The sequence below is a fragment of the Alligator sinensis genome, unplaced genomic scaffold, assembly GCF_000455745.1.
Source record: "Alligator sinensis unplaced genomic scaffold, ASM45574v1 scaffold596_1, whole genome shotgun sequence".
Classification (NCBI taxonomy): domain Eukaryota; kingdom Metazoa; phylum Chordata; order Crocodylia; family Alligatoridae; genus Alligator; species Alligator sinensis.
Window position 1 is genome coordinate 572,807 of NW_005841967.1, and position 27,771 is coordinate 600,577.

The 27,771-nt window shown below is 41.8% G+C and overlaps 1 protein-coding gene across 1 annotated transcript in view; it reads right to left on the reverse strand.

Annotated features, from left to right (window-relative positions):
- The window catches only part of COL4A3 (collagen type IV alpha 3 chain), a 90,261-nt gene extending 78,074 nt beyond the window's left edge, over positions 1-12,187 (reverse strand). The window contains 8 exon segments of the mRNA XM_025200433.1: positions 1-34; positions 3,786-3,812; positions 4,695-4,748; positions 5,298-5,360; positions 5,627-5,671; positions 6,195-6,239; positions 9,427-9,516; positions 12,134-12,187. The exon segment at positions 1-34 is cut by the window's left edge and continues 11 nt beyond it. Coding sequence (XP_025056218.1) covers positions 1-34; positions 3,786-3,812; positions 4,695-4,748; positions 5,298-5,360; positions 5,627-5,671; positions 6,195-6,224 — 253 coding nt within the window. The 5' untranslated portion in view covers positions 6,225-6,239; positions 9,427-9,516; positions 12,134-12,187.
- Between the last annotated feature and the right edge of the window lie 15,584 nt (positions 12,188-27,771).

The following is a 27,771-nucleotide window of genomic DNA, read 5'->3' on the forward strand; positions in this document are numbered from 1 at the left end:
CATCACCTTCATCATATACACTTGGAGGGCATCCCTTGAAAAAAAGAAAATGAAAAAAGTCTGATGAAGTGTTATATTATGGAATTCCTTTGTGTAATTCAAAACACCAAGTTGTAAAATTCTCAACAGTAATAAATAAGGGTGAACTCCAATATCAGGATATCATAATGTATTTTTGTCTATTATGGATAATTCTATAAACTATTTCATTAAACTGCAAATTACTTATGTACACTTCAAATCTCTACACTGATTGTATAGATGGACATAACTTTGTATTGGTATCAAAGGGTACCAATATAAGCTGTTATAATGCAACATTTGCATGATTCTGTACCAATGCAAGTTACTTCAGAGCAGTGATTCTTAATCTGTATTTGTTGTTAGAGACTTTTAAAAGGTGCTGCACAATATTAACACTCTTAGGTGTGCAAACACATGATTTACAAGATAAACCCTGAGATTTCAAATAGGAATCTATAGTGTCAAAAACATTTTGATCTGTTATGGTCTAAGTTCTTTGCAACAGAAGAACTGCTCTGTTATTTTTTCATAGTAAAAAATGTGTGAAAGCTAAGAGCTGGATGTTTTGAAGGGATGCATCAAGTCTAATGTGGGGTGCCTCTACTCTAAAAAGGTTGAGAACTGCTCTAGATGGGAGAGAAAAACATTCTTGTTTTCTTTATAATAAAATCTTTGGAAGCCAATTTTGCTTTTTAGTTTGGAAAAACACTATTAAAAGGCTGAAAGCAATTCACGCCTTAGGACATAATGTTTCTGAACAACACTGCTTTCTTTTAAGGAAACTATAAATGTTTCTTAAAGGAAATGGGTGCGATTCACTGCTGCATTACTCCAATTTTTAATTGGTGTAATTGTACTGAAGTCCACAATTACACTGATCAGAAACCGGCCTAATGCAGGGAAGAATCAGGACCAAAAATATTCAGATTTGCTTTTGATACAGCTGCTTTCCTGATGTGCAAGATGGTGGAAGGGTTCATGGTGCTCCTTTGGAGCTCCTTGACAAATATGCAGGCAGAGTTTGCTTTTCCAAGTAACCTCAAATTGTGAGGCACCTTCAAAGATTAGGGAGAAATAAAAGCTAGAGTCCTGCCCCTTATGCACACAGTATTTCATTTTTTAAAGCTGCGTAGTTGTAGGGGCACTATGCTGAGGTACTCTGGAAGAAATTGAACAGGCCCTGTACTAAACAGACCCTATAATTTGCTTTTTCATAGGAAATGGCTCCTTTCCTTGCTTCTAGTCTTCCTGCTTATGGTTGGAACTGCTTCTGTCTGCAACTTCCTCCACAAATATACATATCAACAATAATTCTTCCAATTATCTCTGCACTCCTTTGTGTGCTAAATCTCCTACCCAGGATATCTGATAACTATCTGTATGGTTTTGTGAGTGTTTTTAGTGAGGGACCTGGAACAGCATTCTATTTCCCTTTGAGTGCCTAAATGGTAATTTTCTAGCCATGTAAGTAGCAATTTTGGTACTTACACACAGGTTGCAATTCGATTATCTCTGAACTGCAGATGAAGAAGCATGTGCACATGGACTGAGCATGGCCAGTAGGCTACACACTGACTGGGCACATATGCAGCTACACACATGCCCATTCTATACAAGTAAGTGATCTGAGTCCTGAAAATGTGGCTGGCCAGGACTCATGACTAATGGGTGTTAGACACTGAAGGAGAGCCCTCCCACATTTTACCACAATAGCTGATGCTAAAATGCCCTCATTCTGGGCTGGGTGGGGTGGGGGAGCATATTAATCTGCCCCTCTCTGACTTCCCAGCACAGCACTTTAATCACCATATCATAGAAAAGGCACTATAAAGTCTCCTTTCCACCCCTCCTTTTGAAGCTGGCCCTCAGGGCAGCCAAAAGAGGGAGATATGAGGCAAGAACAAGTTATTGGGTGTGCAATTCAGTGGAATAGATGTTGCTCTAGTTTGGACTCTTGCTGCCAACATAGGGAAAAAAAAGCTCCCCCACTTGTGATGGGCAGAACCAGAGGGATTAATAAGCAATAAATACGTGCTTCTTGGAGGCATTTGGTATTTTGCCTAATAGACATTATTAGCTAATATAAAGCTTGTAAGTTCGTAACCCACAAATGTAACTTGTCTGTCATAAGTTTAACCAAAATGATAAAACTAACTGTTTGTGGAACTGACTGGGCCCCAAAGGCGAAGCTGTAGCTGCAAGATTAGCTGACCTAACGGTTTTTGCTCAGGGTTCAGCCTTGACGATAAAACTGAATTCAACCGCCTGGCACATCCAACACATTTCAGGAAAGCATGTCCCAAGAAAGTATATTCAGAAAAACCTAAAAGGGTTCGGTTTAGTAATGTTAATTTCAAACCTAAAAATGCTGCGTTGTAATTTGCTTATTGGATAAACCCGAGTCTGGGTAGTAACCTTTTATGATAATTTTTAACACCTTTCAATCCCATAGGGTAACAGCTATAGGGCAAAATTGTGAGTGGCTCTAAAGCCAACAGATTAGCATAAGACTAGGTATAAAAAGCGCGAGCATCAGGTGACCAGCAGGAAGGACGGAACAAAACGGCCATTGGGATGCCTGACTTCGCTGGAATCACTTGGCGCACAACTGGCATCGAGGGACTATCGATAAGTTGCCAACTCATGTCTGTCTATCTGTTGTTTTGAACAGCCCAGTGGCTAATACCCTCGCAGTGCCCAGTTGGCCTGCAACAGAATTGATTCATCTATCTGTTGTTATTATCTGTTGTTATTATTTACCATTAGCTCTTTAATACTGCATTATCTGCTTATCGCATTTATCTTTCTGATAACTGTTGTGTGTGTAAGCTATAATAAATTTGCCTTTGCTTCACTCCCAACTCTGCCTCCTCATCCCAAACCAAACAGCCCAGTGGCTGATACAGTTGCAGCACCCAGTCAGCCTGCAACTAAATTGATACACTTACAGTGCCCAGCTGGCCTGTGACACCCACTGCATGGCTCTTCATCTATTTTATCCAATGAGAATTAAGTGCCAGGGACAGTGGTTCAGCTTCAAAAGCAATGCCTCAGAGGGTAAACCAGAGAGATGTAGGTTCAAACCCCCTTTAAACACAGGGTATAAAATCTAGGGGCATTTTTACACATGGTCTGGGACTAGAGGAGGACGCTTTAATTAAAGCAGCTCTGAGAGTGGCTCTAATAAGAGTGCCTGGGGCGTCTCATGTATTAGTGTCCCTGCGCTTCAAAATGGTGGTGGGGGCACTATATCTAAAACTTGTTGACTGAGCTTTAGTTAAAGCATCCCCTGCTGTCATTTTAGAAGCGCGGGGATGCTGATACATGAAATGCAAAGGCTGGCTGAAGCGTGGTAATTACTCATAATTACAGTGCATTGGACTAGCCCTCCTGGCTCATGTATAAGCATCCTAGATGTCCTGCTTCCTGGGCAAGTGCCCTGACCACTGAGCTACTAGAGCTAAAACATAGGATACTCCTCTCCCCTCTTCCACCCAACCCCAGCAAGCTGCTTCCCAGACTTGCATTCAGGAATATCAGAAATCAGAAATCATGATATCAGCAATCAGAAAACATGAAATATTGATGAATATATTATATGCCATGTTCTGGTGTTAATTGTTCTGTACTTCTGGGAAATAGATTTTGTAGCTGAAACGGATGTAGACAAATATCACACATCTTTTACAAATCTTTTTTACATTAAAAAGATAAATGGTTGATCATAAATGAATATTTAATAACTGTAAATAAAAATTTACCTTTTCTCCTTTAATGCCATCAACACCCTAGGAAGAATAACAACAGCTTTAGTTTTAATAGAAAAGGTAACGAGTAACACAGATAAAGACATATTCAAATAGGGGTAACCTTGACCGGGTGACTTGTTTTTACAAGTACCAAGTGTATACTATTCAATATATACAGTCTACAGTCTCAGAACAAAAGACTTCTTGTTAGAAAGTGGGCCACTGTAACATTCAGTATTTAAAAACTATTGTAAGTTTAGTTTGTGAGACCTGACTGTTTTTTAATGGGAAGATCTTTTAAAATGGAAAATACAACTTAGAGGAGATCAGGTTTTGTGCTCATAAAATGTGACAGAATGTTCCTTTTTAATCCCCTGTTTCCAGTTTATTTTTTTTCTTGAAATATCTGACAGGGAAAATCAAGATCTAAGGTAAAAACAAAGGATTCTGAAAGAAGGCACCTGGGATTTAAGTCACTGACTTCAGCTGACCCAGGTCAAAGGTATTTACAGTACATGCTTAAATCTCTTTGAGGTTCTGGACCTTACTACTTAATTTTCAAGAGTACCTATTAGTAAGGCTGCCTCCAGTTTAATCCTGAACTGGGGAAACAGTGTTCAATTTTCAGAAAACACTGCGCACTCACAATACTAATGAAGAAGATGCATTTGTTCATCAACTATGATGCTCAGGCCCAAGAAGTCTCAAATAGGGCCCCCCCACAAACCCAACACTTCAAAACATAAGTCACTTTGCAAAATGGACCATAAGCCCTTTTTTCCTAGATTTTCAAGGTAGAAATATGTTGGCTTCCACAGCCCACTATCTCAGAAGTAGATTGGGAAACTTATTGGATGAATAGGCTTTATCTGATAGAAAAGCACATTACTTTGAATTTTGTCACTAATATTAGACACTTACTGGCCTGCCCGGAGCACCTTTTCTCCCTGGGAGCCCTGGAAATCCTTGTTCACCCTGAAAATAAACATTTTCTCATTATTAACTTTGTTACAAGAGCCGCTGACACATTTTATTCAATAATCTATGACTTCTAACAAGATGTTTCCCCCTTCTAGAATATCTAGTACTGTTGACTACATGGCTCACTGAAAGCTATTTCAGGGTCAAAAAAAGTGAAAACTGAAAATAAAGACATTAATCACAGTTTGTTTTCAGTCTAGACATATTATAAATGAAGGCTTACAAAGCACAGTAGATAAAAGAGTTTCAAACTGCTTAGAGAAATTATTTATAATCTAACTCACCCTTGTCTTGCATCCTCAGGATAGGGAAACATCAGAGAAAAGATTACACATGGTTGCACAAGTGATTACCACATTTTTTCCTTTCCATAGACATTCATATAAAAAATGTCCTAATCAATGAGGTGGTAAACTGGAACAAAGGGAATTTCCAATGGATTTGAAAAAAGGCATTTCAGAGTACTTTTTTGGCAGCATCCCTATATTTCTAAGGACATCCTCTAACAATTCCCAGAAGCACTGTATAATGTTTGGCTCCTACCTTTATGCCATCACAACCTGGAATACCTGGTTGTCCAGGAGGACCAGCCTTTCCTGGTTCACCCTAAAATAAAACGCAAAATTGTCAGCGGTTTGTTAATAAACATGTATGTTGCTTTATGATGACAGTGAAATAGTTTATGCTGATGCAGTATTTCAGAAGACTTTCAATGTGTTCCTACAACTTTATAATGAATAAGAACCGCTGATATCAAGATTGCTATCTCTAGATTAACTGACAACAAAATGCTGAATATTGACAGTGCGCTGAGGAATACAGAAGTCAATATTTATAACAAAATTGGTTAAATCTATTTTTATTTTACTTACAGGAAGACCCGGGGAACCTGAAAAACCAGGTAATCCTGGCTTTCCCTAATGATACAGAAAGAGACAGAGAAAGAATATTACAAAATTAGGAAAAAATGAATGCATCATATACATTACCCCACTTGTAAGAACCAAATGAACATTAAGAAGGTAGTCCAGTGTTTTTCAAATGACTAATTAATTTTCCCCAACCATTCCCCTAGGACAGCAGATATGACTGGCATCTGCAAACTAGGCATAGATTAAAACATTTTAAGGCCAGAAAGGACCCTCTTGGTTCCCCAATCTAACTTCAGCAAAGATGAACACCAAAGTCAGATAAATACTGAATAAGCACACTAGTGACTCTCATGTATAGCATAACAAAGTAAAAAAAGGGAAATAATTAAAAGAGGATATGTTCAGTGCCACATCTTTCAAATGCACATTAGCATACATTGCAGACATTATAAATATCACACAAATGCATATCACCATCAGTAATACATTATTTTATTTGATAGTTAGTAAGCCACATAAATAGTTAACATGACACAATCCATAACAAAGTTATCTAACTAACACTTACCCTTACACCTTTATGTCCATGAAAACCCATAAGCCCTGGAGAACCCTAAACCACAAACAGGAAGTAACTTATATTAAAATTATGTGCAATTTTTGCAATATTAAGGTCAGCATCTACAAATCACTTATTTATATTATTCTCATATGCACATTAGAAAAATTAAAAAGTGTTTGCCACAACTAGTGCTAGTGTCTTATTCCCCTCTGATTATTCAGAGAGGTTTTATCCCATCATAGACCCCCAAAACCCACAATAACAAGAATATGGGGGGGAAAGGTCACTGCAAGAGTTAAATATCAAGCTTCATAGATAACAATCAAAAACTTTCCATTGCACCCAAAAGGGAATTGAAGACTATCCAGAGCTTAACATACCAAAATGTGTTTTTATATGATTCTAGGCCCTAAACCAGGGGAGGCCAAAATCCAGCCCGCAGGCCAAATCCGGCCTGTTAAGGGATTTTGTCTGGCCCGTAGCAGGTCCTTCAGTCCTGCCCAGCTCAGATGCCATGGCACGTGCAGCTGTTCCCATTGCCCCTAGGCATGCAGCGCAGCTGGGGTGGCATGGCAGCTAGATACACTCCCCAGCAGCCCTGGAAGTGGTGGCTCCTTCCATCTGCTGCAGCTGCCAGCCCCAGCCCTAGCCCCGCTGCCTGAGCACCCTCAGAGTTTCTGCCCCCCTGCCGCCCCCAACAGGGTCAGGACTTGCACGGGTAGGGTGGTTGCCTGGGCATCTGGGATGGGGCTGCGGGAAGGTGGAAAGTGGTGCCTGGGTGCAAGATGGGCATGCAGGGCCAGGGAGACCCCAGGACCTTGGGCCGATGACAACGAGGAGCTGGGGCCTGGGACAGAGCCGCAAGCGGCTGCCTGCATGTCCCTGCAATGGGAGCTGGTTCTGTGGGCAGGGGTGTACAGGAAGCACGTTGCGCCTCTTTCCGAGCCCTGGCCCCATCTGTCACCTCTCCAAGATCCCAGAACTAGCTCTGGACACAGCTCCCCATATGCCCACAGCCCCATCCTGTCCACCTGGACCTGGACACAACTCCCTGTCTGGCCATAGCTCCATCCCTTCTGCTCGGCCACGCATCCAGCCATACAGGTCCTAGCCAGTCCCCATGGAAACCCCTAGGGTTGTGAGATGGTGACAACGTGGGGCCAGGGTCAGGGCAGAGCCCCAGTTCTGTGGGCAGGAGCATGCAGACCATGGCTCTATCTCGGCCCTGCGCTGTCGCTGCCCCATGATCCCAGAGTCTCCATGGCAGGGTGCACAAAAAGGCAGATGGGATGAGGCCACAGCTGGATGGGGAGCTGTGTCCAGGGCCAAGTTCAGGGTTTTGGGGTGGTGACAGAGTGAGGCCAAAGCTGAGGCTGAGCCGCAATCCACTCCCTGCACACCCCTACCCATAGAACCTGCGGCTGTCACAGGGGCATGTGGGCAGCAGATCATGGCTCTGCCTCTGCCCCAGCCCCAGCCCCAGCATCCACACCATCACCCCCCTGTGACCCTGCCCCATGATTCTGGCCTTATCCACCCATCCTGCTCCTGAACACTGCTCTCAGCCCAGCTGGGACCCCATCCCACATAGGGAGCTTTGGTGATCTGTTGCACGGGATGGAAGGGGTGCTGACCCAAACCATGACAGCTCAGCAAAACTCCCTATGTGGCTCGCAGGCCCAAAAAACTGAACAAAATAGCTAATCAATTTATATGAGCTCCCTGACATAACTGTAAACACAGCAAGAAATTTGGACCACATTTTGCAACAATGTGCAAACAAAATACTATTATAAACAGGATTTATTTACACACAAAGTAATCTTGCTGTTCATGGAGGTGATTTACTGTTGACAACAGAACAGTCTTTGAGATAAATTTCAATACCTTGATTTTGTAATAAACTTAGCATTTGCTAAACAGATGGATTTTTAAGTATAGAGGGCTTGAAAGGACCTCTTGCATGACTAAATCCAGTCCCTTGCTCCAGTCCTAGTAATCCTTGATAAATAATCCCTTTCATAAACTGATAAAACTCTATCTTAAAAGTGGGTAGAGTGCCAAAAATTAGGTACTGTACCACCATTATTATATTTGGGAGATATTTAGAAGAAGAGAACTTATGACAATTAGAAACCTTCTCATTCCCAGCCTACATTATTTGTGGCCTGTTTATACTCATTTACTTATAAGTTAACATGGTCCTTAAATGTGTTCCTTCCCTGGTGTTTTCCCTTTGTATATCATATTCTTCCCTTTCCCCTCCCTCACCATCCCCAGTCTTTGCTTCACTGGAATTAAAGAGGGAATGCCTTTAAAGAGTATTATCTACTCTCCTTTCTCCCTTTTTTGTTATTTCTTGCTGCATCAGTTTTGATTTCTCCACCTCTAAGGATGGTAGACAGAGCTCTTTGTTAAGAAATTGTTAGAAAATCTCTCTACCTTATAATCTGTGGCTCAGTTATTATGCTTGTTCCTTATGCTTGTCCTCCACCCTTTTACACACACACACACACACACACACACACACACACACACACTTCCCTACTGTATTTAAAACACAATGAAACAAGCATCAAAATAATGAAAATATTTAATCTAACTATTGTTTTTCTGTAATCATGCCACTTGTAAGAAAAGTTTAAGGTAGGTGCTTAAGTGGATTTAGGTGAGAGGTCTCCTGGTAGTTTACTCTTCCTTATACTTAGCTTTTTATTCTTATGTCACCACCCCCCTTATTATGTAAATCAATACAAGCTACACACTAGCGAGCAGGAAAAAGTTGGAGTGAGGTAAGAGCCACAGAACGGGACTATTTACTTTAGTTCTAAAATTCCAAAGTTTTGGCTGAAGAAAAAAATATCCACAGAATATAAACATTTTTCACTATCAATCACTCAGTGGAATAAATAGGCTGTGGGAATATGTAAACTGCATGGGAGAGTGTAAGGACCTGGACACATGACATGCTTGCACTCGTTAATTCACATAAGTTTTGTATGGCAATAGGAACTACAGTGGGATCCTAAGTGAACAGCTCTACCAGGGTAGCCACACACAGCCTGTTACTATTATATGCCTTGCCACTTTGCTGTGGAGAGCAGGTAAGAGCCTGTTTGCTTTGAACAAAGGACAGTCTTATGGCCTTTATTATTTCCACAGTTCTCTACATAAATCCCATCCTCACTTATGCACAAACACGTACACCTGCTGACACACACTCAGCTCAGGAACCTACCTTGGGTCCCTGTGGCCCTGGAGGCCCCTCAGGGCCAGGAAAACCTATGATCCCAGGTGGACCTTGAGCACCAGGAAAGCCCTTCTCACCCTGTAAACAGCAAAACAAAAAAGCCCATAAAATATCTTTGTCTTTCTTCCGTTAATTTATTTAAGAGGTTTTAGTTATTTTGGGCACCTATTAACTTTTATTTGCCCATCACTGTGCCAATTCTGATACTCCCATCCTCACTGGATAGTTCCTTAGTCCATGAGTAGTCCCCACCGAATTCACATGCTTTTTAGTGCAAGAGGTCCCAGTGGAGTAGGGTGCTATTTTGTGAATGTAGAAGCATCAGGATCTGGACCACTACATTTAAGCTTATGACAAAGCACAGAGGCTACCCTAATACACATGTACAATCTTAGAATCTTAAAAGTAAGCACATGCTGAAATGCTGGTCTGAACAGGAATGGATTAAAAGCAAATATTTAAGTGCTTTACTAAAGCAGAGGTACATGAACACCACACAGTAGCATGGCATGACACTTTGTCCTCCAACTCGAATAGGCTTCCCAGCAAACTTTCCATCCATGCTGGTTGTCTTGGTGCTGTTTGAGGGATAAGTTATTTCACAAGTATTACCATACTTGACATTTTCAGCTTAGACATAAGGGATAAAATGATGTCACGTTCATACAAAAATATAGTAACAAAAGAGGCATTGAGGAGGTAGAAGAATTTAAGTTAGGGGAATTCATCTTCAAAATTTTAGCAAAATTATAATTGTAAATAACTATTTTCTGACCCTTTTCAAAGGGATGCATGCAGGTTAAAAATAACAATTTATGGATTTAAGCTCTTTTGGGAAGAGATTGTCTATTTGTTTTGTATTATATAGCCCTTAGTATGATAGGGCCCGGTCCTGGTCCATGATTAGAGCTATGAAAATACAAATACCAACAACAACAACAGAAAATGATATAAAAGCTGGGGAAATAAGATGGAGATATTCATTCATTATTCATGCTTTTAGACATTTTCTCATTGTTTTATCAATATGTCTTAGAAATTCAGTTCTTCTCAGGCAGATGAGCATTTTGACTTTTAAAACAGATTAGAAATGCTATTTTATACCCTGTGTATGTTGTGATCAAGGACAGGTTTTTATGAAAGCATCAGTTAGATCCATCTTGTAAATGATCATTGTGTTACTAAGTTTGACATAAATGATAAGTAAAAAGGAAGGAAATTAAGTTAGTATTTTAGCTTCTTAAAATGAGTAGTTTATTCAGCATGATTAAAAAAAGATAGGAAAAATATTACTCTTCTTGGAGTTTCAGAACAGCGGAGACTCCCTATGCCTGAAGAAGGGTGACTGCACCCAAAAGCTTGCCAAGAACCTTTTTCCAACTACTCGGTTGGTCTAATAAAAGGTATCACATCTACTCAAAGAACCTTGCCTGCCTATGTCCTTAGACCAACACGGCTACAACCAAATACCCACGAAAAAATATTATTGTATTATACCATAATCTGCCACTAGATGGCATGCAGTCCTAATTTATGAAAAATATTAAAGCCCTGAACCTTTTTTCATTCAGCAAAAATACACTGCCACAGAAGCCAGTGATAGGAGGGGTCCCTAACTCTTGACCTGTAGTTTTATCTTTTGAGCACTTTACTGATTTGTACATTGTGTTAGTAGCTTTATCTTCATTCCTGAATGTTGTGGCTGACACAGCTGTGATCCTATAAGGGTTTATTAACATTCCAGAGTTTGTTAGGCACACTGAATTATCTAATTATCCTGACCTTCTTGAACACCTATACCCTCAATACACATTTTTATTAATAACTGTCTACTTAATACACTGTTTAATTTTTTTTCAGTCTTTTAGTGGGTAATTGTGATATTCTCATTTTTCTCAGTCTCACAGTTCATTTTAGTTAAATCAAAGTTAGACCAATAAAAACATTTTTTTTCAGTTCAGTTTGAAGAGCAGTATAATTATTAATAAGTTATCACTTGGTGTATATATTTTTAACTTTTCCATTAAAATTCACGTTTCTCAAGCCACAGTTGGCAGTGCACATTATGCTGTAATAAACCTGTGTATGGCAGCCTGATTTGCGAGATTCTTTTCAGCCTAATTCAGCAAGCACTTTTGCACATGAAAATATTTATAAACCAAAAGGGCTACTTATGTCTGAAAAGCTATGAATATATGACTGGGACTAACCAATGTTGTTTTGGTATTCCAACTGCCATAGTACAGAGGGGCAGTCTAACCATAGTGAGGACTTCTCTAAAAAGCTGCACTCATTTGTGAATTAGCTACTTTTCTTCTACCAGTAGAAACTATAACACTTAGTATTTCTATATCTCAAAACTTATTTATTAGACAGCCTTACCTTTCCAGCTGTGGTCGGCATCAAGCAGAGCTACCTGAGCTGGAGCTCTATTACTATAAAACAGGGCTTGCAAACAAGATACTCTACATTAGAGTACAGCCCCTGAAACCCTTTTCTGCCCTTGGTCTGTTACAGCCTGAGATTGTTAAATGCCAGTGCATGCTACAAGGTTCAACTTTCTTTTTTTTGGCTAAGAGTGTAGTGGAGAATGGGCAAGGCTGGGTACATGGAGAGAGCTACAGAGGTACTCTTTTGTTTAGTAGAGATAGCTGGCTCATATTAAGCTTGGGGGTAAAAATATATTCAGTCTTACCTTATTACCTTTTGTTCCATCACAGTAGCAGGAGCTTTTTGCTTTGCAGACACAGTTCTGAAAACAACAGCCAGAAACTTTAAAATAGACTTCAATGCACTACTATATGGACAATTTACTTGAAAATATTAGATCAATGTGAGTTTGGATGAAGTAATACTACAATATCTTTTATTATTTTATGTATAATAATCATTCTTACAACTTAAATATTAGCCAGTTACTCCTCACAACAGATCTTTGAGGCATGTAAATTAGGAAAGGTAAAGCTAAGAGTTTGTGGCCACAGAGGCAGTAAAATGTTAGGGCCTGGTACAATGTAATTCTTGATTACAATAATTTTCTCTTTCATTCAGTCCAATAAAAATGCTTTCAGACCTTTTCTGGCCTTCTGATGTGTGCACCAAACCATACCTTAGCTCAGAATTCTTCACATGTTAATTAAGGTCCTAATTTACAACCCACTGAAGTGAATGGAAATATCACTGATGTATTTGTAAGCGATTTACATTTTATGGCTAACACTTTTATAAAGAATGTACAATATATATTCTGCAACATTTAGAACATGAAATACACTTTATTGCTTGGTCATTTTTCAACAACTAAATTATAAATAGTGTATATTCTACAAAATAGAGATTAAGTTAGTACTAGAAATTAAAGCAACAATATAAATTGGCTTAGTGTAAATTGAAAAGTTGCAATTCTTATAAAACTTAGTATTTATGAAATAAAATGCAATCATGGAAGTAAGTTTAGTCTTGACATATAGAAGAGTATTTCTGTGAATTTTAAACTCAGTCTTTATAGCTATCAATCTATGCAAAAAAAATACTAAAAATAATTTTGAAGATCCTTTCACTTTTGCCTGTGAATGAACAGCCTGTGCTAGACAAGTGACCCAGTAGAATTTATTATTTTGACTCATATATCAGAAGGCAAGGGAAAAAATGTTCTTTAAACTTTATCCTGGTTTAAAAACTGCATTTGGAAAGCAAATATTTGGAAAGCTATAGCAATAGGATTGTTAGGAGATGATTATGGTAGAGCAAATGGGAATAAACAGAGAAGATAAGTATCAGAAAAATATTAGTGGTGAGCTTTGGACTGGATAATAATAATAATATCAGCAAATAAGGCATTCCACAGTGAAGAGTGAATATACAGAAGCTTTTTCTCCATTTTAAATTGTTTCTTCTTGCTTTCTTGTTGCCTAATTAAGAATTTTTGTCCTTTCAATTACTGGTATAATTAAACCACATCAGAGTAAAGCTGCTTAGAATTTGCATCAATTATGCTGTTCTAATTAATTTGGGAATACCTAGGTCTAAGACTTCCATTTCAAATTTTGAATTGAGCCTGAATTCCATAAGTGATCCTCCCCAAGCCAGCACAGCTAACATTCAATTAGAAAAGGTATATATTCATGCTATTTCATAGCTGGTAACTCCACTCCAATCAGGTTCCAAGCTGGCAACTTTAAAGTTAGTGTAGCAAAATTTTATTGCAGAACCATGAATAGTAACACAAGCTAACGCTATATGATATTCTGAGCTAACATAAGGACCATGAGTAATGCAGGTTATGAAACATACTGTAACAGCAGCTTGCATATAGTGAACATCTGAAGCATGGGTCGGATTTTCTATTTTGTGCAGTCTGGGTGATTAGTATTTACCTCTTATCAAACTTCTGCCCACTTACGTTGGTCAGATTGATGGAATTACAGAACACTACCTTGGTGGTATTATTACATTTTTATAATAATTAATCAGATACAGTTATTAAGTAGTTTAAACACTAATTCTGAAAGGTCTTCAGTGCCTGTCCCTCCTACTGAAGTTAAAGAGAGTAGGTGTGCTGTACCTACCAGGGTCAGTTTCTAAAGATCCATCTACACAACAATCCATGGTGGGAGTGCAGCACATTTAAACTAACTGGCTACCTAAGTACTACAGCAGTGTAGTTGCATCAACATGAGATTCAGCATGGGACTCAACATGGGACTCAGCATGGGCTGGGAAACCTGCTGGTACCTTATGTAACTACTTGAGGAAGGTCAACCCCTGCTGAGCTCTGCTGCTATCAGTGCTTGAACTAGCTAGTGTAAACCTAGCTTGGGCCTGTCTATACAAGAGACAATCTCTAGGCTGGTTTGGCAAAAGCAGAATGTGGCTACTTATAAAATAACTGCACATACAGAATATAGATGTACATTTCTGCCTCTGTATCAGATAGAACATTTATAGCATCTTATATTAAAAATGAATATGGAAAGAAAAACACCATTTCTTCAAGGAAAGATGGGTTGATTCAGGCCCAAATTATGCTAACGCTGGCCCAAAGGAAGACTGGGCTAGGGACATTTCAGAAAATGCACCCTATTACTACATCTCTGGGGCAACAATTGCAAACTGATGCTCAGGGATGCCCCCAATGGTGGGTAAAATTGGCTATTCTGCCCTGGGAGGAATCTCCTTAGGAAAGCAGCTACTCTCACTTTTACTGAAAGGTAAAATTGGTACCATTCTGTGACAGCAAAGGTGAATCAAACCCAGCCTCTGTGAAGTCATTAGAAATTATATATGATGCTGCAACTAGTAATTTCTAGTAAAATACCATGTTTTGACCATGACAAAAAGCCTCATACTGCATTCCTCACTGGCTCACTTCAGTGGGACTTTGGGTCACAAGGATCATGGAATCTGTCACTATGATTAGAGTGAGAGATATTGAAAGGAATAGACAACATGGGGTGGGTACATAAGAGTTCAACCCTGGTTTCTGATCTCTGGTCTCAATACCTTATTTGCCATAAAGTACAGAAAACTAGCAGCCGACTTAACATGTAACAAGACACACCTAACCATCACTTTAAGTCTCCGCCTGAACTCAAGGGCTAGGGACAGACATTCAAAAAGCCTGAGCCTGAATTGATTCAATCTTTGTAGGTTAGTCTAACCTGCAGAGCTTGAATCAATTTGCAAGGGGATAGACATTCACTTTTGAATCAAGAAATAAAGGCATGTGCCTGCAGTGGCTCAGGCTAAAAGCTGGGGGCCACTAGAGCGAGCTGTCCTTTCCCTTCCACAGCACTGAGCTGGTGGTGGTAGGAGGTGGCCAGGCCCAGGCAAGGCACCCTGATTAGGAAGGGGTTTAACCCCCCACCCTACCTGCACAGTCCCCAGCTGGGGCGTTCCTGGAGGGGGAGGGGAAAGCAGCCTTTGCCAAGCTTTTCCCAGCCGGCTGCTCAAGGGGTGGGAGTGTTGCCAGCCCCTAGCCCCCAGCTACCACTCTGAGGCAAAGGGCAGTGGGGAGGACAGGAGGACTGCTTGTGTGGAGTGCATGCACCTATTGATGATACTGAGCTCTTCAATCTCCATCTCCCTGCTTCTTCATACTGTCTACAGCAAACTGACAGACAAGCAAGCCAGCGGTGGGCTGCTAACACAGGATTTATCAGCCTATCAAGGAAACAAAAGCCTCCCTCATTAGTTCAAGCTCTTAAACAGCTTTTTCCAAAGAAGGAATGGAGGGACGTTACCAGCTGACCTATTGATTAGCTCCAAAAAGTCCTAAGCGAACACTGTTCTGCCTGCCTTTGTCCCAGTGAAATTGGAGACACAGACACCTCTCAGCGTTAGCTAGTATAGGGTGGTGTGACCGTGACCAGATGCTGGCTAGGATCCATGCTGCTATGGTCCATATTGTGGGAGAGGGGAGGGAGGGGAGGATCCCTGCTTGAGCAGCAGGTTGGGGGTGGGAGGCAGGGGGAAGCCAGGCAGACGCTCCTGTCTCCTGGCTGCAATCCCCGCTTCTTCTCAGCCAGCTGGAGCTTTGGCTATGGAGAAGAGGGGCAGAGCCAGTCCTGCTCTCTGGAGCAGGCAGCCCAGCCCAAGGCTGAAAAGCATGGTGGGATGCAGGGGGACTCTGATTTAACTTAAACCAGGAGGGAGTCTGGGACAGAAGTTCCATAAACCGATTTGACCCAAATCAGTTAGGTCTGATACTACATTCAACTAGGTTTATTGACAGAGTGCCACCATGACAGCGGCAACTGAGGGGATGGAGCGGGGTGGGGGAGTGAGGCCTCACACCCTCCCCCCCCACCCCAGCTCTGCTCCTTTGAGGCGGCAGCAGTGCAGGATACTGACAGAGGGGGACGGAGGGGACGGCGAGGCAAGCTTCCCCCCACCCGCACTCCTGTGAGGTGGTGGCCACGTGGGGCAGGGGTAGAGTTAGGGTTAGTTTCAGCAAGCTTCCTCCCCCTTTCTGTCCCTTCCCCCTGCCCTGTCATTATGTATTTTCCCTTCCCTAAATAAAACTTTAACTGCCTTTCACCTATTTAGTATTTTCTTTTGCACACAAGGAGGGGTTTGCATCTATGCTGTGGTGCAGGGCTTTCAATTTTCCAAAACCTAGTCAAAACTAGGGTTGGTTTGGTTCTTATAAAACACAAAATCAGCTTGACTGAATTATTTTGTTTGTTTTATAAAGACCTTTTATTACTGTCTGCTACTGTGCCTGTCCTGCCTCCAAACTGAATTAGAACGGTCAGGGTAAGGCACAGCTAGCTGACACAGCATAGTAACAGGAAAAAAGGCTTACATGTTAAGAGCAACAAGTATTAAAGTGGTAAGAGGACTTTGAAGTATTTTCAAGGTTAAGGGAGTGGGGGTATTAAAATGAGAAGATAGGAGACGGGGCCTATATTTATTTGAGTTTGTAGTGACCTACCAGAGTAAGAGGCATTGAAAGGCCCTCTATTCACTCACAGATGGACACAGAGAATGTGGAGATGAACTTGTGAGATGATATTGCAGTGGCTATGATAGTCACATACTGATATTTTGACTACACGGTGTAAATGAGGCCCTAAATCTACATTTCTTCAGTTCATTTCATACTGTGTTTCCTTTCATGAGGCAAGCTTGGACCCCCCAGATAGTTCCTCTCTCACTATGTCTATGTGCTTGTCTGTGCATTCAGCCAGGTTGCCTTCTACTCCTGTTGTCCCTTCTACATCCCTTTTGTCATTCAAATCCTTCCTAAAATCTCATTCTACACTGTTGCCTATGAAAGGTGAATATTTTACAAAAGCACTTGTTGGAGTTACAGGGAAAGCTGTTTGACCTGACCCCTTTCCTTTTCATTGGCATCCTTGCATTTCTCAGCCCCCAGTGTTGCATAAAAATTATTCTGTCTTGAATCTTGACCCTCTTTTCCCAGGTCCACTCCTCACACTCCCATGCGTAGGAATGTGGCCTGAGATAGAACTTAATCTTTCAATAGTTTGACAAAAGATTACCTGCTCCTAACTGACAATTCTCCTGTTGATCGAAGATTTTTCCTTTTATTTCAACAGCCCAAAGTAGAACAAAAAATCTGCTTAATATAATACTTGAATAAATCACAAACATTATACATTTTATATGTGATGCATATAAAACCAATGACAAGGTAAACTGCATTGATCATGTACCTTTGATCACTTCAATTCTTCCTTTTAAGTTCTCAATGATTTGTTTCTTTTATTTTGTTAGAAATGATAAAAATGGTCATTTCTAAGTGTATTCTTTATATGTATTTTCCATTATGGTCAGATTTTTTAGAGGTAGAAAATGCCACAATTTATTTTATCATTTAAATTAAAGCTTATAGAGATTTTTAAAAATTATATAAAACTCAGAAGTGAAACAGGAACGCTATAGATTTTCTGAAAAGGTTACGCCATTTGAGACTCAGGTCTGGTTAAAACAAAAAACATATTCACACCCCTAGGTAACGTAGCCATACCAGAAAACTCTACCAAGTCTGAACACAGCAATGCCTAAAGAAGATGGCTTCTGCTGGTTTAACCTCTGTCCTTTGAAGAGAAGGTATAGCTCAGGCTTGTCCAACATATGGCCTGCGGGCCACCATGCGGCCCTCCAAGCCGTTTTCTGAGGCTGCAGTGGGAAACGAAAGTAAACACTGTACTTTCGTTTGTGGGGGTGGGGGGGGCGTGATGTGATACTGCTTCCTGTGAGGTCTTTGAATATGGCTCACCGGCCCACTGGATGATAAAAAGTTCATGATCCGGCCCCACATTCAAAAAGGTTGGACACCCCTGGTATAGCTAAACTGGCAGAAAAATCTTGGATATGTAATCCCACCCCCAGGCTCTATCAAACATTGTTCCATGCCACCTGTTATGCAAAACTTTGTTTAAATGGCATGATTTAATGGTAGAATAGAATATTGCTTTGCATCAATTCTTGGCTTAAATTTCACTCCATAAAACAGTTGCTGATTTAGAAAGGGAATGCAACAGATGTTGTCCAGATGAGTTAAAAAATTAGAAAATAGAATCAGGTGTTGAGAAAAGTAGATAGCAAATTCTTAAAGAAGTAACTGCCCCTGTGCAAGTGCAATCCACAAAGTCATGTGTGATTACTGTTTATTTTCCAGGCTAGCCTTTTAAAAACAATGAGGTTAATTATTTGGAATGTTAAAAAGGTCCTCTGTGCCTTGATTTGAAAGCCCCAAATTAGTAAAATGGAATCATGTCAAAACTTCTAGAAAACATTGGCACCAATGCTGACACCAGAAGTAACATGTCTAAACCAGTTATTATTTTATTAGTTTTTAATCGGTCTGATTAAATGACCACAGCCTTTTACAATGCAGGTGTACATTGCTTAAGGTCAAGTCCCAGAACTCCCTTGGAAGCCCTAGCAGCAGGAGATCTGAGTTAATAACATAAAAAAAATTCCTGATTTCTTATCTGAAGTCTATCAATTCAAGAGGGGGCAAGTTAATTGTAGCAAATAAGTTATAAGAACAAGCAAAACCTTTAAGCTATCAAGCACAATACCCAAAAATAAGGTATTAAACAGCTCAAAATGATTTGAGAGTAGTCTGATTTTATTAGAAGACTACCTTTCTATATAACCTATTTTCGCCTTTTATTCTGAAGTGCTTTACAAACTTGGTTTTGACAGGAACTTTACCTAAAGACAGACAGGAATCATGTAGTTTTTGCTGAGCCAGGAAGACAGCTTAGAAGGGGGCTGTAGTCTTGTACAACTAACTGCACACAGCAGGAGAGGCTTAGATTCTCATCTACATCAGTGTATACTGGATACAGTGAAGGTGCAGCTTGCAGTTCCATGCTCCTGCAGCTGGTTCTTCACCAGCTAGCTATGGCCCTCAAAAAGGACCCTACCAGTCAGGGACTGCTTAAGTAAGGTTCTAGCCAGGCTCCCAACAATGCCCGATTATGCCCTTACTCTGACTTTATCACAGTGGGAAATAACCTTATGCCAGGGGAATCTGAGTTTCTGGCCCTTCTGCAACACCTGAGAAGTATAAGGGAGCTGTATGGAGCCCTGTGATTACACAAAGTGCTCTCAAACGCACAAAAAAAAGAAAAGAGAATACATCGGGGCAGGCAAAATACGGTCCATGGGCTGGATGTGCCCTGCCAGGCACTTTCATCTGGCTTGCAGCACCCCGCAACAAATTGTACCCCACCCAGCCCTTCTGCCCATGAGGGTGGAAGCGAGGTGCCTACGCCCACCCCCAACATACTCTATCATGCCTTGCTCCCACCCTCGTGGGCAGAAGGGCCCGACCCCACTAGCACTGGGTGAGGCTGCTGTTGAAGGCTTCTCAGGTGTCCTGCTCCATCCAGGCAGCAGGTAGGGAAGCGGGACGTGGGGGGCTGCAGGGCTGCAGCTGGGCAGGAGTGCAGAGCATGGGGTGGGGCTGGGGTTGGCAGCACTGCGGAGTCCATGCCCACGGGGCTGGTGGAAGCACAGAACTCGACTGGGCAGCGGGTGGGTGTGAGGAAGGGTGTGGTGCGTATGGGTATGGGGACCCCTCTCACACTCCCCCCATGGTGCGCAGCCCCAACAGGCAGTGGGGGCAGCAGCAGCAGTGGTGGGGGGCACTCATGCTCAGTGCTGGTGCCTGGACCTGGATAGTGCTGCACATGGAGACAAGAAGCACAGCCCCTGCAAGGCCATCTGTGTTGCCTGTACTCTCCACTCTCACGTGGCCCCAAGTGCTGGAACTGGCTAGGGTGGGGAAGGCAGCCGGCTCCAGCATGAGGGCTTCCCTCCCATGCTGCACGAGTGCAGGAAGCATTGCAATACGGGCAGTCCAGCAGGGGCTGTGCCCCTCATTGCGATGTGCAGGGCTGGCTGGAGCCAGACACCAGCAGCCTGAGCACCTCTGCCTGCTGCTGCGCCACACCCCGCACAGCCTCCCTCACTCCCCACAAATGCCACACACCCACACCATAGTGTTGCCTGCATTGACTGCAGGAGAGGACACTTCCATATACAGTACACATACAGAAATCATGACAATTTTTTTTTATATTAAACTTAAAATGTTATAGGAAGGACTTGACTTTTAGTGTAAGATTTGTTTTTTTCTCATTCTAAGATGACAACCTCCCCCCCTCCCAAAAGGAGCATTTCTGGGGGCAAGGGAAGGGACTTCCAGTGACGAGGGTCAGAAGTTAAGGAGTACAGTCCCAAGATGGCGATCAGGGGGTGGGGCCTGCCTAAGACACACACACACACACACACACACACACACACACACACACCCTCTGCTACCACCTCCATATCCCCTGGCCCACCACACTCCCCACACCCACCCAGAGCAGTTCCTGCGACCCACCAGGCCAGGGCCAAATGTGTTGAGGTGCTGGTGTGGGGCTGGGGGTGGTGCAGCTCCTGCCGGCAGGTACTGTCTTGTCCAGTGGCTGGCCATACAAGGGTGCACTCCCCTGGAGTCAGTGTGGCTGGCAGGTCACCGGGGTGCATGTGGGCTGACTGCACCGCTCCTCCCCTCTGCTCCCTGCACCCTGCTGTGCAGCATGCTCCCCCCACTGCTACCTCCAGTGCCAGCCCCAGTGGAGCTGCCAGCAGCTACCACTGTCACACCAGCTGGACAGCACCCCACCACCAACCCAAGCTGGGACGAGCCATGGCAGGACAAGGCAGCATGGCCGGCTATGAGAGAGCCTGCACCTGCCTTGGCCCTGGCCTGTGGCACAGGACAGGATGATCACTGGATGCTACAGGGGCAGCACCCTGCATACCTTGGCATCCCTAAAGCTGTAGTGCCATGCCCACTGCCACCACCTCCTCCTTCGTGCAGATAAGAGACCTAGGCACCCATCCCTACCTCAAGCAGGGCTTGACAGGGCTGGTTCCCAGAGCCAAGATGTGGCCCAGGTCCCCCGTGCAGCCTGAGAGCACCTGTGGACCCCCCCCGCCCCTTCTCCAGCCCCTTCCCACACACTCCTGCTCTGCCCCCCTGCCAGCTCTCCCCAGCCCTGGCAGTATCTCCTGCACCTCCCTGCTCTGCCTGCTCTCCTGCCAGCCCTACTGGTTCCCCTCATTCCTGACCCACAACCCCTTGCCACCCCTAGACCTGCCAGACAGGGTCCCCAGCCCCCAAAAGCCATACTTACCCCAAAGGCCGCAGGAGGAAAAGTGAACATGAGCCAGTCCTGGCTCCCTCAGATTCTCAGGCTCTGTCCCTGCAGAGCCCTTTTGCAACAGCGCTTGAAGACTGGAACTCTGCCAGCCTGCAGAGAGCTGTTTGCAAAAGGGAAAGCCCATGGTTTCCCACTTCAAAGGGGAAAATCTGCGTTTTTCTGTGCGAAATGGAAAACCCAGAAATGGAAATCCTTGCTGATGATTGCCAATAGGCTTAATGGTATGAGTTATATCAGAGAATGTATTCAGGGATATTGTCATTGAATCAGGACCTGCCAGAGGATTTTTTTGAAAGGCCACAAAGTGTTTTAAAACACATATTAAAACATGTTCCTTACGGGGAGTTGAGTGAGGTCCTTCAGTATTTATTTCTATACGTAACTCAATTTTCATTTTAGCTTAGCATTTCAGCTGTGTGTGGTAGGAAGAGGTCATAACAAGCAGCATTATGATAAGGTAGGATATCATGAGTGAAGGAGATAAATGAGTTATAGATGCCGCGAGGCCACATTTCTCCATTTGGTTCTTTTCAGTACCTTGTAGACAATGATGGAGTAGTCAGCGTATTCTTTGCTATTCTAAAATAAGAGATTTGGTGCCAGCTGATATGTGGAAATGACATATATGGGAAACACTGCTTCTCAGAAGAGGAAGAAGTTAGGCAGGTGTGTACAGCTACAAAAAAGATCTATCATGATTCTTATTTTACTAAAACCCATCTAGTCACCAGGAAACGGATTTATAGGGATGTATGGTATTTCAGCTGCCCTGTTCACTGTTTGGAAGAATCTTTCAGACAAATACTGATTCAGAAATTGAAACTTGGGTATTATGCAGGAGTTCTGCCTCATTCTCTGTACAGTAAGGTGCTTCACTAAATTGGTCTGGACTGCACACCTTTGATCTATTCAGCTTTTCATTACCTTAGTAGAACTACATAGACTTAAACAGAATTATTCCTGATTGACATCAGTGCAACTGAGAGGAAGATTAAGTCTATAGAAATGGTGGAATATTAAAATGAATCAAGTGCCAGTTCTGTACAAGTACTTAAGTGATGGCATGAAAGAAGGAACTTTGCTCTTTTACATGGGGGAAAGGCCAGCTACAGACAAGCTAAGCATGCCACAACTCTCCAAGGCTAGTTACAGCCATGGAACTTCACTGGCCTTCACACAAGCAGGCAAAGGAAGCAGGGACAGCTCCTCTCCCTGGGAAGCAGAATTAACTAGGTACAGCACAAGTGTATCTTGTACCTTCCACAGGTGATGGAGAACCTGCCATTGCTTTGTTGCAATGGTTAATAACACTCACCATTAAAAAACTGTGGTTTATTTTTAATTTAATCTGGCCTTGACTTCTAGCTGAATCCCCTTGTTATGTCTTTCTCCCCTCGACTAAAGTACCACTGTTTTCTTCTCTGAAGCTGCTTCCAGATTGTTGATAACAACGTTATGCAGTACTAGGTCAAATACTTTATATATCTGGTTTTAAGGGTCACTGTACAGATAATCTTGGGCTTTTATAATTGCATAAAATGAAGTAAATTTTGTTTGAAAAGATCTGATTTTCCATAAAATTATGCTGACCTAAATTAATTATATTCTTCTCTTTATTTCTTTATTGATTTAAGGTTGTAACACTTTTTTCCATTATTTTCCCATTACTGACATCAAGCTAATCTGTCTATAATTACACAAGTGATCATATTAGCCCATTTGAAATACTGGTAGTATATTAACCCTATTCTGATTTTCTAGAATTTCTTCACAGTTGTAAAATTTATTTTAAAAAATAAGAGCAGGGCAGTCCTCATTGATCTCTTGTAGGATCCCTGGTTACAAATTATCCCAAATTGCTCATTTAAAAATATTTATTCTTAATAGATGCCATCTAAAATTAGTTGTGGTTACTAGTAGACTGGAAAGTAGTCCTCATCTGATCCTGCTTTATTTTAGATACAGAATAGAAATATTTATTGAAAACTTCTGTTTTTTCTGCATCATTGCAATACTACTGTCCCCTTCTAGTAAGGGACCTATCCCATTACTTGAGCATTTTTGTTCCTTATGTACTTAAAAAAATCCTTACTGTTCTCAGCCCTGTCATGATGAGGATTTTTGACCTCTTTAGGTTTCCTTATCAGTTTTTTACACTTCCTAACTTTCAATTTATACAGATACATTTATCAGTTAGCTGGGTTGTAAACAATTTATACCTTCTGCAGATGAGGTACAGTGGGAGACCCAAATCACTCATATGTGAATGAGACCATCTGAATTCCTCCTAATCATGTTGTGCATCTCTCCCCTCCTGGGCTTTAAATGTAGCATATCCCAGACAGTAATAGGCTCTTGCTGTAGAGGTTTCAGTTGCTCTATTCCTTTAAAGTAGTAGGCTGTACTCACCACCACCTTGTACCACATGTTTGCATTTACTTTCCCAGCTATAACTGAAAGATTCCTGACATAAGCCTAAAGAACACTCAAGGGTGATGCTCAAACTGAAGCAGAGAAATGCATGTAGAGACATGCATTGTTTTTCTAGATCTGTTTTTCTTGTACTCACTAAAGGGAAGAGAAACTGGGTTTACAAATCCTTACAGTCTAGGAGCTAGTATGCTTCCAATATCACATGTCTCTGGAGAGCTGAACAGTAAAACTTGCAATTAAATATGTTGAAAGGGTGTAGAATTTCATACAGAGGATGATTTTTTCACATGATGATTTATTTCTAGAACAAACTATCCTAAAGGAAGACATTTAAGAAGACTATTGTATAAACAGATATTGGCTTTCTGTACTACTTGATTGCTAAATTTTACAATAAGTTTTCCCTGTTCAGGTGAAATGGTCACTTGAATATTGATTTATTGTAATTTAAAAGAAAATTAAATAATGATGTAGCAGAGTGCCCTGGCCCTTTAAAGATTAGGACAGGGGGCGGTAACGTTTTTTGGCAACCTTGACTTGTAAGATGTTGGCATGCCAGGGGCAGATGGCGAGGGAGCCATGAGGGGCCCAATCCTTGTTGTGGCAGCGCAGCCCCAGCCCTGGCCCCCTCCCTGCTGTCCACCCCAAAGCATGCGTGTCAAACAAAATGCCTTTGTGTGCCATGCTCCAGCACCCAGGCCAGAGGTTGCCTACCCCTGATTTAGGATGAAAACACTTCTGGAAAGATACCACTTCCTGAACTACTGCTGTATGCCAGAGAGGGTGTAGTTGCAGACAAGTAGCCAGCTTGGGTACTTTTACATGTGCTCCGATGTGTTCTAAGCTTAGTGGGATGGTGCAAACTCGATTAATAGTCTCATATTTAGTGTTCCTGCATTTCAAAACAGCAGCAGGGGCACTTTAACTAAAGCTCATCAAATGAGCTCTAGTTAAAGAACCCCTGCTACCATTATGAAATGTGGGACGCTGAATACACAAGATACTGCAGGCATTTTAATAAGAGTGGCTCCTGAAAACTGTTCTAATTAAAATGCCCCCATCCCCCCTGCCCCGAAGCATGTGTATAGGTGCCTCTTGGGGTTAAGCTGTCTGGGAACTTCTGTAGAAACTCATGTTGTTAACTATCATCACAGCCATCCATGTTCAAAATTGAAGAGCAAAGCACTTGGAAATGTAGTACTCCAAACTATTTTTTCTTGGAACGGCAAACTTGAATGCAGACAGCTATATGAGGAACACCCTCCCAAAATAAAGGAAGCAGTTTAGGACTATGGGTTTCCCAAAAATGTATGGGAAAATAATGGTTTCTTTTTCTTTTTTGTAACACAATGGTGTTTTTCTTGAAAAAGATAAGGTAGAAAACACCATAAAAGTTCTGTGAAACAATGTTATTATTATGGGAAAAGCAACTTATTATGCATGCAACTATGAAGGGATGATATGCTGCAACCTAATGCTGGGACAGGGAGAAGATTTTCTGTTAGCTTCCTTCAGGATGACTTGTGTAAAAGTAGAGCATGTAGCCATGGCTAATTATAAATAATACTATTGAACAAAGACCAGCGAAAGAATGGCAAACCAGCTAATTCAGCCCATGTGTATCAGGTTTTGTGGATGTTTCTGTGAATGCCCTGTCGCAACATTAATAGATTTTAAAAAAGGCAAACTAATACATATAAATATAAATATAAAGGTCAGTAAATGGTCTGGCAATAGAGAATTTTTTTCAGTGCATTTAAAAGCTCCTGCCAGCTTTAAGCAGTTAAATTGAAAAATAGCCCTTTGGTTTTGTGCTCTATCTCTGGCATCATGTAATTTCTGCCAACATACTGTGCTTACTAGTATTACTTTGCTAGCTGGAGATTTAAGAGTGAGAAGATGCCAGCAAGAACAGGTGACCGGATATCCCATACTAGTTGCATTAACAGCAGAGTATTTTGTATCAAAGCCATGTTAAAAGAGTTTTGCAGACTAAGTTCTTCCATAAACAAACCTGTGTGTCTATACAAGTTGTACAGCAGTGTGAACTCACCTAATGCTTGCTGACAAATTTAATCATTTTAATGGTCTCATTTAATTATTAAAATAACTTGGATTATATTAATTAATTTAAAACTGTAATTGTAAAGACTAAGGCTATACATCACGTGTTACCAAGTGCATCTGTTTTAGTAAGAGTTAAGATTCTACCGTGTCTTATTAGAATTATAAAATGCATCACAGAAAATACAATTTAAATTATATACTTGTAATAGAATAACACAGGACAAAAGCAGAGAATTAACTGTAATGATACAAGTTCTTAATAGCCAGACTATTTTAACACATAAGAAGTAACTAGAACCAATGTTTGTCAACCTTTTTAGATTTAATGCACCCTTTGGAAAATGCCGGCTCTTAAGTTTTCACTCATTTTTTTTTGATGGAAAAATAATAGAGCAATTTTTCTGTTGCAAAGAATTCAGAAAGATCACAACAAGTCAGAATGTTTTTGACACTAAGGATTCCTATTTGAATCTCTGGGTTTATCTTATGAATCATGTTTGCATTCTTAATAATGCTAACATTGCATGGTGCCCCACAGCACCCCTGAAACGGTTTCACTCAGGACACCCCAAAGTGCTGTAATACTCTGTTTGAGAATCACTGAACTAAGGAAACACATGCTAGGAATCTTTACAGCAGAAATAATATTAGATTCCATCAGTGAAAGAGTACATAATCAACACTTTATCTATATAATAAACTGCTGAATATTTTGGAATTCCACAAAAACTGTAATGGATGCAGACATAGCCACAGGTATCTTTTAGGACCTTATCTGGTATCTTCCAATGGTGCAATGCATTGACCAGTATAATGCTGAAGATATAACGTGGCAACAAGGTTTCATAGTCCTACAATTTAATATTCAGTGAAAAAGTTGCTGCTGAGCCACAATGAGAGGGTTAGATGGTAGCATCCACTCCCATACATTAGGTGTTTCTCCTCCCACTGTGAGAACAGAGGGGTGGGGGTGCTATGACCAGTCAGAAGATAAGGACTTGCCAAAAAGACAGCACACTACCCGGGGGAAATTAAAGGACCAAGCTGCAATTCAGAAAAACACAGACAAACCAAATGGCCGCCGTATATATTATGAAATGAATTCATACAGGGGGTGAGCGATACATAAGTACTTCCTCTGTGCATGTGAGTATGTAAGCAGAGACAGGCATCCCAAAGGGCAAAGGAATACAGTATCCTGTATTTAATGTTTGAACTAAATAACCCTACACTGCACCAGGGCGGATTCTCAGGCATCTGAAACGCCAGGGTGGAATAGCAACTAAAGCCTCACCAGGCAGAGACTAGGACAGACAACAGCCCTGAAGAAGTGGCCTGTCCAGTCACTCCTTGGGAACCGCATCCATCACTGGGCCACCAAGGCCGCTTGTCGCGGGTTAGTCCCGTGTGCCTGACACCAGCTCTGATAAAACGCTTCCTGGTGGATGCTGACAGGTCAGGACGGCTACCGTGCGGCTACATGGAAATCCGCGTCCGCACGCAGCTCTCTCATTTCTCAGCGCTTCACTTCACTCCCCCACGCGTGCTGCAAGCCAAGCCTCCTCACCGGCAGCTGCAGAAACTACCGCCCCCCTCGCCCTCTGAGACCGGCCCGGGCTGCAGGGTCACCTTGCCG